This window comes from Taudactylus pleione, unplaced genomic scaffold (assembly GCF_031769625.1).
Source record: "Taudactylus pleione unplaced genomic scaffold, aTauple2 ptg000762l, whole genome shotgun sequence".
In the NCBI taxonomy this organism is placed as follows: domain Eukaryota; kingdom Metazoa; phylum Chordata; class Amphibia; order Anura; family Myobatrachidae; genus Taudactylus; species Taudactylus pleione.
The window spans coordinates 242558-263509 of NW_028285164.1; the positions used below are offsets into that span (position 1 = coordinate 242558).

Consider the following 20952-nt stretch of genomic DNA (forward strand, 5'->3'; position numbering starts at 1 on the left):
AAGCTGGCAGGCTGGCAGCAATCGCAACTAGTACCAGAGCGGGCAACAATGGTACACTTACCACATGTATAAACAAGTGCTGCATACTTCGTACAATATAGTCAACAGAGGGCTGAAATGTAATATCAATGTATAAACGTAACACTAGAATAAGGATATAGAGGCAGGTTGTGTCACTGTATCACATAAAATGATGTTCATTTCCACAAACAAATACATGAGACATACATAAACATACAAATGAAAAAAGTGTTTAAATATATACATAACTATATAATTAAGCACAGGGTCATTAGAAGGTGGCAGACCCAAAAAATAGAAAATAAAAAATAACAACGCAAGAAAAAGAAAATTTATAAGGTTAACGCAAAAAAATATTAAGTGGGATATTCTCATTCAGACCCTTAGGTATTAGGGTCTCCAGTCGAAAAATCCATTTGGCTTCCAATTTCTTAAGCAGAAGTGAACGATCACCCCCTCTCACCGGTGGAGGTATACAATCGATGATATGGCATTTTAACGTAGAGACTTGATGTTGTAAAGATAAAAAATGTCCAGCGACCGGTTTATCAGTTCTTCCGGAGTTAAGAGCTGAAGAACAGTATATATATATGAGACTCAAGTAAATACCTTTTTGCATCTAAGTCCCGGAGTGCCGCTTCAGTTTGTCCTAGGATCGACAACTGTTTAATATATATACCTATATGTAATGTAAACATATATATATATATACATACATACATACACACACAAATATACATATATACACATATATGTATACATATATATATATACACACACACACAAATATATATGTACACACACACATATATATATATATATATATATATATATATATATATACACACACATATACTGTATATATATATATACACATATACTGTATATATATATATATTTATACACATATACTGTATATATATATATGTATTGTATATATACACACACATACATATATGTCTCACACCATGGTGAAGGTGACGCACTGTGGTGAGAGCTGCAACTTACCTTACCAAGGCCCTGTTCACACATACATGGGGAGGCCATCATTAGTCTCAACGCACCCATGTAGATTCTAGCGCTGCTTCTGCTCCCAGCCCAAGAGAGAGACTCGCGAGATGATGATGTCATCATCTCGCGAGACCACAGTAGCTCCTCCGCAGCGGCGGCGGCTGCGTGGACGTGGATGATAAGGAAGGATCATAATACAGTACAGTCATCGGTACTCGTCCGATGACTGGACCGGAAAAGCCCTCTCCCCCCCTCCTGCGTGGCAGCCCAACAACAGTGCAGCAGCGGCCCTTGTGCTGCACAATTGTAGCGGCCCGAGGGGCAGATGGCACCCTGCCCCCCGGCCCAGTCTGCCACTGGGCAGGATGGTCCGGGATTAAGTATTTTATTCATCACAAGTTGCTGCGGTGGATCCTTAAATACATGAACAATTCAGTATTGCTGCGGTGCGCAGACAGCTGCTCCAAAAAGCAGCTGTCTCTGCTATTCCTAACACTGCTACAGAAGTAGTGGTCCGGCCAACTGTGCATGGATGAGCTGCGGTCACTGGGCACTCAGTGCAGAGGTGGTGAAGGGATCACAACCCCAGACTTCTCTCCCATAGGAAGAAGCAGGGTTCTGGGATGGCGCTGGATCTTGCAAGCAAGTTTGCTGAACACTCTGTGGCCCCATCAGGCCCACAATAACACTATGGGGTCTATTTACTAAGCAGTGTTAGGAGACAGAGTGAAAAGTGATAAGGTGCCAGCCAATCAGCTCCTAACTGTCATCTCACAGGCTGTGTTTGAAAAATGACAGTTAGGAGCTGATTGGCTGGTGGTTTATCACTTTTTACTCTGTCTCCTAACACTGCTTAGTAACTAGACCCCATAGTAACAAATTTTATTTTTTTGTTTGTCCTTGTGTTTGAAGTGTTATTTCCTAATTGCCTATGCCCCAAGAGTATAGAAAATGCCAATTATTCCCCACAAACTAGGCTTTTGTGTCTTGGGGCCATATTCATCATGATAAAAATGTAAGTAATGATACTTTACTTGTGAACTCGCTGAGAGTTCATTGTTAAATTCAGACCTATTCATAATTTTTTCATTATTAAAGTATCACTTCGAAAAGCTACTATTTCTGCAGAGACAGCTTTTCGGAAATGTGATACTTTTCCTACTCTGCGCTAGGAAAAAACCTGGTATACGACGCTCCTCGGTCATTAGAGGAGGGGGTAAGGGAATTATGTCAATCTTGGTGTGGTGCTGGAAGGTGGGGGAGAGGAAGAAGGGGGGGAGGGATGTGGGAAGGGTATGGGGGTTGGGTATTGGGGGATGTTCGAGTGCTGCACCGTATGCAGGAGTACCTAATCCTGCTATGATAAGACTAGAAATTGGAGACGGGTGCGCTCATAGGCAAACACAGGGGGGGTTTCCATCTGCCTGGAAACCCCCCTCCGCAGCCCACAATAGAAATAGTAATGTAATAGAATTTTACTAGTGCTGAATGATCTTCTCAATATCACAAATGAAATAATTAGTACCACCTGTGGATCTTTTAACATGTATCAGTCAGTAATAAATAACCTGTGCATCAACTAGGAGATCTGGAAAACATTCACTGTTAGGGATGTGCTGCTATAGAGCCCAATATGTACATATATGTCCAGGGCAGTGCTAGGTTATTCTGCTGCTCCCAGACTCCCGGACTTGCTCTAATACTCTGGAATTGTGCCCACATCTAAAATAAAAACGTTCAGCTTAGGCAGGATGGCCCTACTGCCGCATATAATGGGTTGCTGTGATCACTGGTCCTGTATATGCTGGAATTATGACACATAATACACTATGTATGACACATATAATGGGTTACTGTGATCGCTTGTCCTGTATATGCTGGAATTATGACACATAATACACTATGTATGACACATATAATGGGTTACTATGATCACTGGTCCTGTATATGCTGGAATTATGACACACAATACACTATGTATGACACATATAATGGGTTACTGTGATCGCTGGTCCTGTATATGCTGTAAATATGACACACAATACACTATGTATGACACATATAATGGGTTACTGTGATCACTGGTCCCGTATATGCTGGAAGTATGACACACAATACACTATGTATGACACATATAATGGGTTACTGTGATCACTGGTCCTGTATATGCTGGAATTATGACACACAATACACTATGTATGACACATATAATGGCTTACTGTGATCGCTGGTCCTGTATATGCTGGAATTATGACACACAATACACTATGTATGACACATATAATGGGTTACTGTGATCACTGGTCCTGTATATGCTGGAATTATGACACACAATACACTATGTATGACACATATAATGGGTTACTATGATCGCTGGTCCTGTATATGCTGGAAGTATGACACACAATACACTATGTATGACACATATAATGGGTTACTGTGATTGTTGGTCCTGTATATGCTGAAAGTATGACACACAGTACACTATGAATGACACATATAATGGTTACTGTGATCTCTGGTCCTGTATATGCTAGAATTATGACACACAATACACTATGTATGACACATATAATGGCTTACTGTGATCACTTGTCCTGTATATGCTGGAATTATGACACACAATACACTATGTATGACACATATAATGGGTTACTGTGATCGCTGGTCCTGTATATGCTGTATATATGATACACAATACACTATGTATGACACATATAATGGGTTACTGTGATCACTGGTCCTGTATATGCTGGAATTATGACACACAATACACTATGTATGACACATATAATGGGTTACTGTGATCACTGGTCCTGTATATGCTGGAATTATGACACACAATACACTATGTATGACACATATAATGGGTTACTGTGATCGCTTGTCCTGTATATGCTGGAATTATGACACACAATACACTATGTATGACACATATAATGGGTTACTGTGATCACTGGTCCTGTATATGCTGGAATTATGACACACAATACACTATGTATGACACATATAATGGGTTACTGTGATCACTGGTCCTGTATATGCTGGAATTATGACACACAATACACTATGTATGACACATATAATGGGTTACTGTGATCACTGGTCCTGTATATGCTGGAATTATGACACACAATACACTATGTATGACACATATAATGGGTTACTGTGATCGCTGGTCCTGTATATGCTGGAATTATGACACACAATACACTATGTATGACACATATAATGGGTTACTGTGATCACTGGTCCTATATATGCTGGAATTATGACACACAATACACTATGTATGACACATATAATGGGTTACTGTGATCACTGGTCCTGTATATGCTGGAATTATGACACACAATACACTATGTATGACACATATAATGGGTTACTGTGATCGCTTGTCCTGTATATGCTGGAATTATGACACACAATACACTATGTATGACACATATAATGGGTTACTGTGATCACTGGTCCTGTATATGCTGGAATTATGACACATAATACACTATGTATGACACATATAATGGGTTACTGTGATCACTGGTCCTCTATATGCTGGAATTATGACACACAATACACTATGTATGACACATATAATGGGTTACTGTGATTGCTGGTCCTGTATATGCTGGAATTATGACACACAATACACTATGTATGACACATATAATGGGTTACTGTGATCGCTGGTCCTGTATATGCTGGAATTATGACACACAATACACTATGTATGACACATATAATGGGTTACTGTGATCACTGGTCCTGTATATGCTGGAATTATGACACACAATACACTATGTATGACACATATAATGGGTTACTATGATCGCTGGTCCTGTATATGCTGGAATTATGACACACAATACACTATGTATGACACATATAATGGGTTACTGTGATCACTGGTCCTGTATATGCTGGAATTATGACACACAATACACTATGTATGACACATATAATGGGTTACTGTGATCACTGGTCCTGTATATGCTGGAATTATGACACACAATACACTATGTATGACACATATAATGGGTTACTGTGATCACTGGTCCTGTATATGCTGGAATTATGACACACAATACACTATGTATGACACATATAATGGGTTACTGTGATCGCTTGTCCTCTATATGCTGGAATTATGACACACAATACACTATGTATGACACATATAATGGGTTACTGTGATTGCTGGTCCTGTATATGCTGGAATTATGACACACAATACACTATGTATGACACATATAATGGGTTACTGTGATCGCTGGTCCTGTATATGCTGGAATTATGACACACAATACACTATGTATGACACATATAATGGGTTACTGTGATCACTGGTCCTGTATATGCTGGAATTATGACACACAATACACTATGTATGACACATATAATGGGTTACTATGATCGCTGGTCCTGTATATGCTGGAATTATGACACACAATACACTATGTATGACACATATAATGGGTTACTGTGATCACTGGTCCTGTATATGCTGGAATTATGACACACAATACACTATGTATGACACATATAATGGGTTACTGTGATCACTGGTCCTGTATATGCTGGAATTATGACACACAATACACTATGTATGACACATATAATGGGTTACTGTGATCACTGGTCCTGTATATGCTGGAATTATGACACACAATACACTATGTATGACACATATAATGGGTTACTGTGATCGCTGGTCCTGTATATGCTGGAATTATGACACACAATACACTATGTATTACGTATATAATGGATTACTGTGATCGCTGGTCCTGTATATGCTGGAATTATGACACACAATACACTATGTATGACACATATAATGGGTTACTGTGATCACTGGTCCTCTGTATGCTGGAATTATGACACACAATACACTATGTATGACACATATAATGGGTTACTGTGATCACTGGTCCTGTATATGCTGGAATTATGACACACAATACACTATGTATGACACATATAATGGGTTACTGTGATCGCTTGTCCTGAGGGCCGGATTAGTAATGGGGCTGATGGAGCTACAGCTCCAGGCCTACAATCAGAATAGGCCCACAGCCCTCTGATGCGTGTCTGCTGCTGTATAAAGGAAATTAAAGCCTCAGGGCCGACCACGCCCCCCCCGCTGGCCGCGTATAACACCCCCCCCCCTTGCGGCTGTGACACCGGAATGCCGGGGTACAAAAATACTGTAAGGGCAGGCAGCGCAATGGAGGGCTTCTCTAGCCCTCCAAGCGCAGCGAATAGGCAGCGGCGGAGTCTGCCCGTCATGTGACGTCACATAGGTCCCGCCCGCCGCCGCTACCACCGCACCGCGTCCACACGTAGCCCGTCCCCGGCTGTGCACCGTCCCTCTGCAGCAGCCTGTGGGCCGACCACACCCCACCCCCGGCCGTGCACCGACCACTGGCAGCAACTGTCTCAGACGCACGACAGCAGCTTGATCTGCAGGGTTCTGTTTAGTCCCCCAAAGGTGAGCAAAGCTGGGTTTCAGTCCTCAATTCCATGCTGCTTTGTACTGTATATGTATTGATATGTATGCATATCAATCATATACATATCCATACATAATATTAAATGATTAAATATCCTTAAAAATATGTTTATAAATATATATATTGTGTGTACAAAGCATATTGCAAAGAAAAGACCATGCATACGAGCTATGCTCATGTGTGTATGTATGTATATATATATATATATATATAGTATATATACACACATATAACTGTATGTGTGTATATATATACATATATATATGTATGTGTATATATATATATACATTATATATACTGTTTATATCTATATATGTACTGTGTGTATATATATATATATATATATATACATACTGTGTTTATATATATATATATATATATATATATATGTATATATATATATATACATATAAAGTGTGTATATATATATATACATACACACATACTGTATATATTATACACTATATATATGTATATATATATATATATATATATGTATATATATATATAATATAAAACTAAGGCCCGTATTCAATTTGAAGCGTTAAGTCCGGATCCGCGTTAAGTTACCACCGATGATGTCATTATCGCCTGTTTTGGTTTTAAATTTGAAAGACTTTCCGCCTCAATGCAGTGTAATAGGCGCTAAAGTATCGCCTATGAATAGCAGGCCGAAAAAAGTACAGAATTGGGGTTTTGGGGTGCAGACTTTCGGGAACCCCCATGCAGCCTTCAGACAGTCCCCCAAAGGTAATCTGTGTAAAAAAAAAACTTAAGGACACCCCAAAAATTTACTTTGAAAAAGGGGGCCAAAAAAAAAAATGTTGGGGTACAAACTTAAAAACTAGCAAACTTGCCTCTGGGGGGGTCCCCAAGAATGCCCCAGGTGGTTTTTTGATTGCAGGTGTTTGTGGCAGGTGGATTTTTCAAAATTTTTTCAAGTTCACTTTTTCAACTTTAAATATGCTGACCCACATTTTCAAGTACCCCAAATTTGCTGGGATAACTTATTTTCAGGAAAAAATACTCCTAAATACTATTCTGCACCAGGTATAGAGAAACGCTATTTAGCAGCTATTGATCCCATTTAAAAACACCAAATACCTTCAGCGAGCCAAATCGGGGGGTACCATAATGAACCCCCATGTCAGATCATCACTTGGGGGTGACAGGCTGATTTCCCCAAAAATGACAGTACTTTCCGCCAGTTACAGTATCGCCGGGTGCCGTTTACACGTACTTTCAAATTGAATACGGGGAAAAGCGTGCACGCGTGCGATACTTTAACGCCTACAAAACAGGCGAAGTCGGCGTTAAATCCGGGCCGTGTTAACTTAACTCGGCTCAAATTGAATACGGCTCCATATGTGTGTAGATATATATATATATATTTATAGATATATATATATATATAGATAGATATATATTCACACATACATACACATTGGCGGTGCCCTCACAACAAAAGCAAAACATGTAGTAGAGTAAGGTGCGGCACTCGGTGCAATAGCAGGCATTGACAATCGGATGTAATCAACGTTTCAGTGTTAGCAGGGCCGGATTAACCATGGGGCGGGTGGAGCTTCTGCTCCAGGCCGCCAATCAAAATAGGCCCACAGCATGCAGCTACACTGCTGTAGACAGGATTGTTTTTTCCTGTTACAGCAGCCTGATAGTAGCCTCCTGAGGCCCCGCCCCCCATCGCAAGCCGCGACCATCCCACCCCACGGCCGTGGGGGATCAAACACCAGCATCTGCTTTTAATACACACACAGATTAATAGGCGCGGTGGAAGGCTTCTGTAGTCCTCCCTGCGCCACTTATGCACTGTGTGTCTCGCCACCTCCGCTGCGCCCAGTGACGTCATAACGCATGACATCACTTAGATACCGCCTCTTTGCCAGTCCGCGCCGAGAAGAAGCAGTTGCCCTTCTCCAAAGAAACCACTCAGACTGAACTCCATGAAGGCTGGGTAAGTAATTAATCCACCAGAAAGTTGTCAGGGAGGCTGCTGCTGATCACATGTGTTAATTGAAAATAAATATGCATGTGTATATTCATAGATGTGTGAGTGTATATGTGAATATATGTATACAATATATGAATATATATTATATATATATATATATACTGTGTGTGTGTGTGTATATATATATATTAGCAATGATCCGGCACTCCATCTGCAAATGTTTCAATCAGCAGCAGTGCCCTCGCACCCTTACAGATGTAAACACATAGGTATAGATAAATGTGCAGCACTCGGCATACAAATAATGTATTATATGCCGAGTGCAGCATATATATATATATATATATATATATATATATACTGTAGGTATGTATATACAGTATATATTCACAAATAAGGACGGCACTCAGAGGATTTGTATTAATAGTTCATGCTATTCCATAACGTTTCGGTGCTCTCAGCACCGTCTTCGGGATAATACATGCATAGAATCAGCGTGCTACACACACATAATAACATCTACAACCTAAGATCAGTGTGTGTGTGTATCAGTGCAGCAGGCACGGTACTCCCAGGCAGCAGAAAGTTTAACATGTCGGGCTACGGGATGGTGGCGCCCTCCTCACTGTGGTGCTCTATGCGCTCGCGTACCCAGCGTAATGGTCGGGCCAGCCCTGAGTGTATATATTAGGCACAACAGGTGTGTACATTTGTAGAATGTAAAAGATTTTGTAAACACCTAATCTGTCATGCAAGTTGCAATAAACATTAATCACTGAACCTGCCTACTTCCGCTTGTAATGCTCTAATCAGTCGGTATGTCACAGACCACTCTCCGGCAACTTTCAGTGTTGGATACTGGCAAGGACTCCTAAATGCCGCTGGTTGGAGTAGCATAGAAGGCATGTAAGCAGTGCGGGGAGAAAAGCCTAGGGGGAACCCAACCACTCGGGGAGCACTAAACTCGCCCCCAGAGTGACAAATACAGGACACGTCCCTCACCTGCGGTCAAAGATAGACAGGTAGCTTTGCCCTCCATGTTGCTAGCCACACCCAGTGGCACAGACCACACCCTCTCATCAGTAGTCACCCACCCACTGTGCTAGTCCCACCTCCTGTGGCAGCACTCAGTAGGCCCTTCATAAATTTCAGCTCCAGGCACAGGTAGACCTTAATCTGGCACTGCTTGTCCTGTATATGCTGGAATTATGACACACAATACACTATGTATGACACATATTAAAGCTGGATAAGTGATAATTATGCCCTCTTCATGGACTGGCCACACTCATTCTAAAATCAAGCATTTGGAAACCCCCCTCTAGAAATCCTGCATTTGCCACTGGCGCTCTCTAAGGAGAGTGGATAGAAGGACTGAAGGAGGTGAGAGGTAAGAGATGGGGGGGAGAAGGTTGGATATTGTGTGGTACTAAAGTAAAAGTTTTTTTTTTTCAAAATAAACAGATTTTTTTCCACTCTGTCATTTAGTAAGTCATAATTTTTCTAATTTATAGCACAGGGCGGCCCCGAACCCACTGCATCATGGGAGGGGGTGTGACCAACTGCAAGAGAAGTGTATAGAGCTGTCCAGACGCTCCAGGAGGCTCCACACACTGCAGGGTGCGTGACCAGAGGGTCTTCTGGAAGCTCCAAGCAGCACTGACGCTGCACCACTGTCCGCCACCCGGCTAATCAGATGCAGGGGTCGTAGGGCAGCAACAGCAGTGCTCGCACATCCCACTGAGCGACCATACTGGAAGCTTAAGTCCAGGCTCCCAGCGTAGCGTGCTTGCAGTTATGGGACCTGAGCTGAACGAAGAAGTGACAATTCTCTTCATACAGATGCAGCAAGGTGAAAAAGGTGGTCAAACCCTGAAATTGCAGGTTTGACCGCATTTCTCATATGCACCAAGCCCCGGAATGCGATGCACTCAGGGACTTTGTTGCGGTTGGTAACGCCATCTTCCTGATGGTGTTACCCAGGGCCGTAACTCAACTTTTTGGTGCCCTGTGCCAGAAATAACATTGGCGCCCCACCCTATATTTCAAATAGGGACATAATGCACCCGAAAAAGGGCCATGGCCTCATGGGGATGAGCCAGGGAAGAGATAGGGGAGGCCAGGAGATGCTGGGGATAAAATAAGAGGAAGCTACAAGTGAGAATGATAATAGATAGAAAATTTACAAGCCTAAACAGGGAATCGGTATGAATTGGGTTCAAATCCCGACAACGGCTGCCCGACATGGGTGAAAATCCCGTATTTCCTAATCTAACCTCCCCTCCTAACCCTCCTTACGGGTGCCTAACCCTAACCTTCCCCCCAGTGCCTAACCCTAATCCTCCCTCTAAGTGCCTAAACTTAACCCCCCCTTCCCTGCCGCTTAAACCAAAGTCCCCCGGGGTGGTGCCTAACCCTAACCTTCCCCCCCCCAGTGCCTAACCCTAATTCCCCCCCGGGGGTGCCTAACCCTAACCTTCCCCCCCCAGTGCCTAACCCTAATCCCCCCTCTAAGTGCCTAAACCTAACCCCCCCTTCCCCGCCGCCTAAACCTAAGTCCCCCGGGGTGGTGCCTAACCCTAACCCTCCCTTCACCTAGCCTAACCATAACCTCCCGGGGGGTGCCTAACCCTAAGTCCACCCCAGGAGCCCTAAACCTACCCTCCCCCCGCGCGGCTGTCCGCAGCGGCGCCCGGCATCACTTCGATCGGGATGACGGGCGCCGGTCTCCCAGCGTCGGTAAAATGACAAGCGTCTAGATGTAGATGCCGGTCATTTAACCCTCGCCGGATAAAGCAGTCGGGAAGCCGGCCATCGGGATTACGTCCGCCAGCTTCCCGACTGCATACCCTAAACAGCGCCCCCTGCCCTGAGGTGCCCTGTGCCATGGCACCGGTCGCACCATCCTAGTTGCGGCCCTGGTGTTACCCATTGAAGCCTATGGGCTTCTTTCCGAAGAGTGCTGTGAGAGGGATACGATCGGATCCCTTCCTGCTCCCACAATATCGCGTGCGTCCTTTTTCGCATGCGCAGAAGGATGCTGGAGGGGCTTCAGGGTCATAGTCCCGGAGGTACCTCCACCACAAAGGGCTGTTCTTACCGACAGAGCGGTCCTTTGCGGGGATCATCATGCATAACGATGTTACCAACACCGGCATGCATGCGATGACCAGCGGAATGCATCGCGAGTACGATGCATCATGCATCCCGCCACAAGTCAGCCATTATCACAGGGGAGCGGAGCGATGCTCACCTGCCCAGTGAGATTTTACGGGTGAATTGACCCAAATCATATTTTGTATTACTGCAATAAATGGCGATGGCTGAAAAGAAAGATCTGAACTAATATTGATAAATAGGCCCCATTATTATACATATCCTCTAGGGAACAATTCCACCATATAAAAAAATTGTTCACTTAAAAACTACCCATGGATTCGATGTGCGGATCGATATTCGTCCTGATGGTGTCCGTACAGGGGGACTGATTAAGAGCGTTGTATCTGAGTCGCACTGTGCGTGCATCAAGGTACATTTCCGTAGACAATCGCAGTGGCTGTTTCCTCGCAGTGTCATTGACAGTCAGCGAGCACTTGTGGGAGGCAACAGGGCGCGGTAGCAAAAACGCAGGCGTGTCACAGCCTTTTCAGTGATGTCATATCCTGCTTCTGCGTTCCCACATGCAGTAAAAGCGGCTGTGGCTTCTCTGTTTCTGAATAGCCCTAGGGTCACTCAGAACTGCGACAGTCGAATGATCTGCGACCGATGCTGAGTCTCTGTAAGCAGTCCACACCCCTCTGTACCAGGGCCTGTCCAATCTCTCTGTGGCCCCTGACATAACCCTTACTGATTCCTATCTATCTATACACTCTAAATGTCGCTAAATAGCGTTATAGGTCGCACAAGAAATAATTGCTTTCCAGACTTGGATTGTGGTTCCGAAGCACAAAAAGATATTATTCACCAAAAAGAAGATAGTTACACGCTGTGATCTACATACAATTAGCGCAAAAGATTATACATAAACAAGGTACAGTCAATACATTATGCAGGCGCTCTGGATCCAGATTTCCAGCATCAAAGGTGAAGCCTCCGTCAACAGAAACAATATGATGACTGACTATCAGGTTCAGGGAGCTTGCATATAAACCCTTGCAGAGATAGGCAATACAATAGAACAAGTTGACATAATCCCATTGGTTCATCTTCCTGGTTCTCCTGTTACGATGCAGTTCATAGGTCAGTTTGTATTGTAATAGTTCAGCCTCCAACAGCTTCTTTGTGTCCGTTTTAACTAATCAATAGACACTACATACAGAGACACATTCTAACCTATAATTCATATCTTGCGAATGCCTGCTCCGATCTCCTTGCCGATGGAACCGGAAGTCTGCAAATAAACAGTGGTTTAGAATAGCACCAAACACGATCTGCTTATCATGTACTAAACCTGAGATCTTAAATACAGTCGCTTCATTACATAATTAATAATGAATAAACCTTGAATATTAACCTTAATGCTAGGGAACCTTTTTATGTAAGTGTGCAATGTGTAAGTGTAAGAATATTGCGTAGTTTCGCTAATATGTGTGGTGCGTTTATGTGTTTTGTGCTTTGATATACATCGCAACTGTGCGATATTTATATGTTTTATTTAATGTGTGCATGCATGTAAGTCTATGTGTGTGTGTTATGCAAGTCAGTGTATCTATGATGGATTTAATATATATTATCCCTTTCTAACATATTTTAAAACTACAGTGCAAGGTGTTACAAGCAGCTAGGTTAAATTTCAAGCAGGGTGGAGACCTCCAGCTGACTGCCGTTGCCACATCGTCTGATAGCTAATTCAAAGGTTTTCCTCTGCCTATTTAGAATACACTTGTCAGTACTTCTTAAGCAAACCTCCGACCATTGTTTCTAACTTCTCATTCAGACAAATTCAATTATGCATATCAGTGTCTGGGTTATATTGCAATTGCCACAGCCATACTTGTCTGTATGCGGGGCTTCTCAATTTATATGTAAAACACTCACAGTATCCTGGTGTATATATTTTTTAATTACTTTTCTCAGACATGTATAAGGAAGCTGTTTCTCATTACAAACTAAACCCTGCATGAATATTGTGTTTGTTAGTGTGAGAGTGTTGTATATTATTCGCTATTTAGTGTTGTGCGAATATGTGATTACGTGCGCACACTGGGTGTGTGCGCACTCAATGGTGCATTGTGGATTGTACCAACATAAATCGGACAGCGGATGACCAAATCGTCCGATAACAGTTGAATTGCGGTCGCATGCAATTATTCGACTTCGACACCCTTAAAATGGTGAAATAGAGAATTCCTTTACAAATATGTCATGTGAAACCAAACTTCGTTAGCTCTACTGATCGTATCATAGAGGGTGGAGGAGAATACGTCCCGAGACATGGCAGATGGCTGCTGGTGTTTGACAGACAACCTCTGATCTTTTACCCCTAGAATGGATCCAGAAACAACAGAGAAAATCGTGCAAGAATGGAAAAATTTCAGCAACGCACTGGGTAAAATCGAGGGCGTTACGATACTGCAGAAAACCTGTGACGTATGGGACAATATATACAACTTCCAGGCTCGAGACGGTGACTTTGTGGTTGCGTCTTACCCCAAATCAGGTGAGAGACGTTCTATAAGTAGGTTGTGCAGTGGGAAGGATTCTCAGCAGTAAGAGCGCCTCCTACAGAGCTGAAGAACATGGTATAATGCTGTGTGTGGTCTAATTACAGGCACCACCTGGATGCAGGAGATTATGGATATGATACTTCAGGAAGGGGACGTGGAGAAGAGCATGCGGGCGCCCTTGTTCGTCAGGGTGCCATTTCTGGAGTTTGGACGCACCTGTAAGTGCTTTATAAGTGAATATCTCACAATATGGCAAGCTGGGCATGCACAGGCAGTGGACAAACAAAATGGAAGCCCCTAGGTCAAGGGTTCCCAAATGGAGTCCTCAGGCCTAAAAACGCCTGTTTCCCTTTCTCCTAGCTGGAGCACCGATGTACTTATTACTGAGTGACTAACATGGTTTCAAAGATCCACCTGTGATACTAATTATTGCGCTAGTGATTCTCTGAGAAGATCTGGAAAACATGCACTGTTGGGTAACCCTGAGGACTGGATTTGGGAAACAATAACATAGACCACAGGTTCTCAAACCCGGTCCTTCCAGGTCTCCTCACAGAATCACAAGTGAAATAATTAGCTCCACCTGTGGAACTTTTAAAATGTGTTGCTAAGTAATGACTACACCTGTGCACCTGTGTTCCTTCGACCACCCCCCTCACCACCCCCAAACGCCACTTCCTGTCAGTCATTACTCTGTGTCTGTGCGTAGCCGATGTGTTCGCTTTTGTTGATCGCAGCGGAAAGTTCGTGCATGCAGGCTGTGGTGTGTACGCATGCGCAGAGCGGAAACATTGGCCGGTTGCGTGCGTCCGGAGACCTGCGATCCAACCTGAATGAGGCCCATGGAGCAGTGGGTTTAGGATGAGAATTGGAAGGCTTTATATCTAGTAACTACTTTAAAAATGGTACTCAGTAAAAGGCCCTCGGGGTGCTGAGGAACTACAAGTCACAGCATGACTCATGCTGGGACTTGTAGTTCTACACCAAATAGAGTCCTGCAGGTTGCCTACAGTAACTATGCATTACAAAATATTTATCTTACAGAAACATATCTAAATTAGGACACAAATTATTTTTGCAAGAGTCCAAGCATTACAATTTGCCACACTTTTACCCCCCTTTCCAGTTTAGTCCTGCCGGTAGGGGCAGGAAGGAGAGCACAACGCACTGCCCGCTCCTCCGGTATGCTGCTGCGTGACCTCCCTGTATTGTACAAATGGTACGTGATGTGGAAGTCACCTGCTCCAGTCTCAAGGGCCCCATACATCAGGCGGCCAATCCCCTGATCAGACCAGGACCGTCTATCCACCAGTCGGAAATACCGATCTGCGGCCATCGATGATCTCCGAGCCATCGGGGAATCGGGGAAATTATTGTTGGATTCACTGATGCTCCAATCGCGGCATCTGGGGTTCGATGAATTGCAACAATATATCACTGATGTATGCAAAGCGTGGGAAATGTTAGCCTTGAGCCTCCTGGTGACCAGCACTTTGCACTGGAGTTACATTTTTAGCTCACTGTTTCTGTGTATTTTATGAAATAATAAAGTTGGAAAATTGTTAATTCTTCCTTCCGGCCCAATTATATACGTCACTGTCAGCATACATAATCATGGAGCCTTGTGGTCTGGATGCTCAACATGGCTGCCAGTCATGTTCTTATCTACACTTGTCGTTACATTATCCCTTACTCTATGTACTGTACACATGTGTTTTGTTTGTTCTGTCTATGAGTAACTAGATGCCATGTTTTCCAGCTCTGGTGGTGGCCAATTCCATGCCGAGCCCTCGTCTGCTTAAATCTCATTTGCCCATACAGCTGATGCCACCATCCATCTTGGAGAAGAACGTCAGGGTGAGACTGGGATGGATGACAGAATAGATTGGGACTGCGTGGTGTGTGTGTGTGTGTGGGTGGGGGTATGGGGTCTTGCTAAATTCAATATAGTTGACTCTGAAACTTCAGAGCAAAGAATCTAATTTATAACCCACAGTAAATGCGGAACCGTGCTGCTTCCCTTTACTTGTCTGCCCCACACATTCTAAGTGGCACACTCAGGACCTCATTCAGAGCCGCTCGCAAAATGCGACCGCTCGCTCTGAATGAGGGCGGCCACTTCTATTTTCAGAGCCGGCCTCCTGGCCGCTCGCTAGGCTCTGGGTGACCACCCATAGCTTTAGCGAGTGGCCAGGTTGATGGTCGCGATGGTCAAGACCATCGCGACCATCAGGGCTTGCGACGAGACCCTTGTGGCAGGGTCTCATCTACCGCAAGCCCCAATGAGCTTTTGGGTCTATTAGAGCCGGAAGCTCACCACTGACATCACGAGTGATGTCAGCGGGGCCGCCCCCAAACGGAGGCCGTCGGGAACCCCCCCCCGCCCCACCTACAAATAGGGGCGAGCTGTCAATTCCTTTTGTAGTGAGTCCCGGAGCGAGAGAATTTCCGGGGCTTGCGCATGCGCAGTGCGACCGCTTCGCGTGCGCAGGGCTTGCGCATGCGCAGTGCGACCGCTTCAGCGCTGAGCACTCACAAGTGGGTCGATGTTGCCCAAGTCTGCATGCGCACGACGGAGGCTGCTCCATCGTGCGCATGCGCGAGACCCGGTTTGCACTCGGAAGCCATTGCTCCAGGTCTCGCACCAAAGGGGGCGTGCTGTCGATGGTGATTGACAGCACGCCCCCTTTGGTGGGCGTGCCAGCCCAGATGGAGGCGTTCCCATGGGAACGCCTACTGTCTGGGTCCGGCCCCACTGACATCACTAGTGATGTCAGTGGGAGTGTTTTTGGCTCTTGTCAGAGCGTCCGGCTCTGAATCAGGCCCTAAGTTCTGTTATTAATGTAGTTTTCTGTTTGGATTGAATATCCCACTCTGGGGTAGATATTATTATGGGGCAATTGTTATGGTCCTCTATAACATGGCAACATACACTGTGTAGGAAGCGGATGCGTTTCTGTGTACTGCTAGCGATTTCATCAGAGACTTTGCCACACACATCCATGCATGTACCCATAGAAATGGGGGATTCGCACAGATATATGTGAGTGATGTCACAAAGCAGCATGTGCTCTGTTCTTTATAACATTTACGATTGAGAATTAGACTGCGTCTTTATTAGCTGTCTACTATCACAATGTCATCAATTGAGTAATATGATTTATTCATAGCTGTAGGGAAACGCTCAGTTTTCTAGGAATCGGTATGAAATACCGTCGGCCGCATGGCCAGAAGTTCGATTCCCGGCAGCGCCTGGCCGACCACAGCAGAGTTCCCGGCAGCGGAAGCCCGACAGCGCTGGAAATCCCGTTCGTCGATAGGTAAGTATAAACTAACCTAACCTCCCTTAGGGGTGCCTAAGCCTAACCTCCCTCCCAAGTGCCTAACCCTAATCCCCCCTCTAAGTGCCTAAACCTAACCCCCCTTCCCCGCTGCCTAAACCTAACCCTCCCGGGGGGGCGCCTAACCCTAAGTCCCCCCCGGGGGTGCCTAACCCTAAGTCCCCCCGGGGGTGCCTAACCCTAACCCTCCCTCCCCCTAGCCTAACCCTAACCCTCCCTCCCCCTAGCCTAACCCTCCCGGGGGGGTGCCTAACCCTAAGTCCCCCCCGGGATCCCTAAACCTAACCCGCGGCTGTCCGCTCGCGGCGCCTGGCATCCCTTCGATCGGGATGCAGAGCGCCGGTCTCCCGGCATCGGGGAAATGTCAGGCGTCTGCATCTAGACGCCCGGCATATCACCCTTGCCGGAATATCACAGTTGGGAAGCCGGCTGCCGGTATTAAGGCAGCCGGCTTCCCGATTGTATACCGTTTTCTTAAGCCCAGTATGACCCATAGGGAAGTTCCTGCCCAATTTGCGATTTATACGTCCTCATATATTGTTTAATATTTGTCAGGCTTAAGAATCATTCTATGCCACAGGGCGTAGTGAAGCCAACCCTTCTTGGGATCTGGACTGGCAACCGCTGCCGCCAACCCCGAGGCACGTGACATCATTAATCAAATAACAAACTCCAATCACAGTAAGATGCGCTCCGCCGGGCACGTCCCAAGGATGCAGCATCCTTTGTATGTAGTGGGTTGCTTCTTCAGTCACGGGAGAGTTGGTAATGGACGAGACACAAAGTGATGGGCATTCCTGGCCAGTGTCTGGGCGATGGCCTGAAGTGAACGCATTAGAATGCCGTCTCATGGGAGTGTTATGGGAGTGCCGTGGGCGTGTCAGTGAAAGCAGCTGTGTTCTCAGATGCCCAACCGCAGCCACCGAGGCCATGCTTACAAGACGTTCGGAAGGAGACTCTGCGTCTGCCATCGACTGGTGCAAGTTTCGATGGTGCACGTGACGACGGTCACAACCCGGGTCTGTTTCCCCTGTCGCCGGGTCACTCACCGATTCTACCAGTGTTCTCTGTCACATTCCAGACACACAGGCTTCAGTGTTTCTCGGCCCTGCTAGGCCTCAAGCAAGATCTAAGCCTGCTACAGAGTACTGCCTTGACAAGTCACGATCACCTGACTGTAGCAGCCAATCGAGTGATATCCTGAGCCTCTCCGTACCACCTGCCCCTGCACAGCCTATTCTAGGTAACCCAGGGGTATATATCCCAGCTGCTGACTCTACCTAATTGTTAGTACAATATCTAATCTCAGTTCCTACTGAGAGAGCTATACTGAGCTCCTGTTGCTTACTTGTATCCTGTTTGTGGAGTTTTGCTTCCTGCTGCTACATGGACTCCTGCAAGTGATCTACACCTGGGGCAGCTATTCCACTGGCTGCACGGAGAATCTCAGCCTGTTCCTGATAACCAAACCTGCCACTCGCGTGTGTATACCATTCTCATTGCATGGTGAGCGTTCCTGGTTCCTGCACCATTGATGCCGTCCCTGGTATCATCATCCACTATCCATTCCGGTGTCCGGTCTGAATCCGGTTCCATCTATGCCTGAGGCAGCTATCTCACTAGTTGCACAGAGAGTACCTACCTGTTCCTGCTATCCGCACCTACAACTCGCCTGTGTATACCATTCTCACTACTTGGTGAGTGTTCCTGGTTCTTGCTCCATTAGATGCCGTTCCTGGTATCATCACCTACTACCCATTCCGGTGTTTTATTTTCATCCGGTCCTGCTACCATCTGAGTGCTCCTGGATCCTGGACTAGAGCAACAACCCAGTTTCAGCCTGGTGAATACGTTGCCAAGATCTACCACTCCAGCATTTCCGGTTACAGAAAGAAGTGTTTTTATTATTATATCTACAGTACTAATCCAGTATCAGCCTGGTCAATCTACTGCCACACTCTCCTCTGATTGCACATAACAACTTGTCTTCAACACCGACGTCCCTGGTGGTCTAGTGGGTACGATCTGGCATCTCTCCGCCGAGACCCGGGTTCGATTCCCGGGTTCTTCACTACATGCCAGGAGGTCTCCTTAGGCCTGCCAGCTTTCTGTACACTCCTCCAGACACCAACACCGACGAATATCCAACACTGGGTTCACAAACAAATACTAGTCTGACAACGGCGCGCTGTCTAGAACCACCGGCGCAGTGTACACGGGTGCTGAAAGTGGGTATCTCAGGGCTTGCACATGCCAACGCTCAGAGTGGAAGGCTGAAACTTGCATTTGCATGTTATCACGACTACGCCAACAAACACTCCTAGCGCCTGTAACTACATGCACCTCTGAATGGGTTATATGATTTACTTTACTTAGTAGCCTATTAATATATAAATGTATGAGAGGGTGCCCTGTATAATTATAAATTGGTTGGTGCCCTGGTACAAAATATGCCCCCAATCCCCCGGCTTATTAAGCCAGTTTGTTATTGAAGGTTATATGTATATCATTGTAAACCAATAGCGGTCATACTTTATTTATTATAACCAATCAACTTAAAACATTGATATTTAACTGAAATTCAAGATGTATAATCTGGCTTTCTAGTATAAAGAGTATTTATAGTATTAATCCTGTGTAATGCTCTGACAGATTGTATACGTGGCGAGGAACCCTAAAGACTGTTTGGTCTCCTACTATTTCTTCCACAAGATGAATAGCACTATGCCGGACCCCGGAACCTGGGAGAATTTCTTTTCAGAGTTCATGGCTGGCGAAGGTGGGTCATTTCAGCTTCCTAAATTATCAGTGAGTGTCATATAATGGCCATGCCTGGGCATTACTGATCCACATATTACTTACAGTAAGCTTCTTCTACTTTTTTTAGTTTAGTGTCATAACGTAGCATAATACAGAGCTGAAAATTTCTCCTGACTCCTCTTGGAATATAACATGTCTCAGTTACTTAGAACCGTGGCCCTTCTTACAGAAGTGTCCTCTTCTGTAAGAGTGTTGTGTCCTTGTTTCTTGTCTTAGTTTCCTGTGGGAGCTGGTTTGACCACGTGACCGGATGGTGGAAATCAAAAGACAAACATCAGATACTTTACGTCTTCTATGAGGACATGATCGAGGTAATGATGGAAATATCGGCACCCGGTTATACTTAGCCGTTTGTGGTTCTGTCACTTTTCACTCAGCGCTTTTCCTTGGGCAGGATCACCGGCGTGAGATCGAGAGAGTGATGAGGTTCATGGGTAAGGATCTATCTGAAGAGGCTCTGCAGAAGATCCAGCAACTCACTTCATTCAATTCAATGAAGACGAACCCAATGGTCAATTTTGGTGTCCTCTCCTCAGCGATATATGACAAATCCGGCTCGTCTTTCTTTCGGAAAGGTTTGTGACTATGATGCAATGGCCAAAAAATACAAA

General features: G+C 45.0%; 1 protein-coding gene across 1 annotated transcript in view; it reads left to right on the forward strand.

The window, feature by feature from the left end:
* Positions 1-20952, forward strand: part of LOC148476867 (sulfotransferase 1C2-like) — a 41876-nt gene that overhangs the window by 15725 nt on the left and 5199 nt on the right. The window contains exons 2-7 of the mRNA XM_088457469.1: positions 14001-14173; positions 14285-14398; positions 15940-16037; positions 20174-20300; positions 20558-20652; positions 20736-20916. Coding sequence (XP_088313595.1) covers positions 14001-14173; positions 14285-14398; positions 15940-16037; positions 20174-20300; positions 20558-20652; positions 20736-20916 — 788 coding nt within the window. The remainder of the gene's footprint in view (positions 1-14000; positions 14174-14284; positions 14399-15939; positions 16038-20173; positions 20301-20557; positions 20653-20735; positions 20917-20952) is intronic.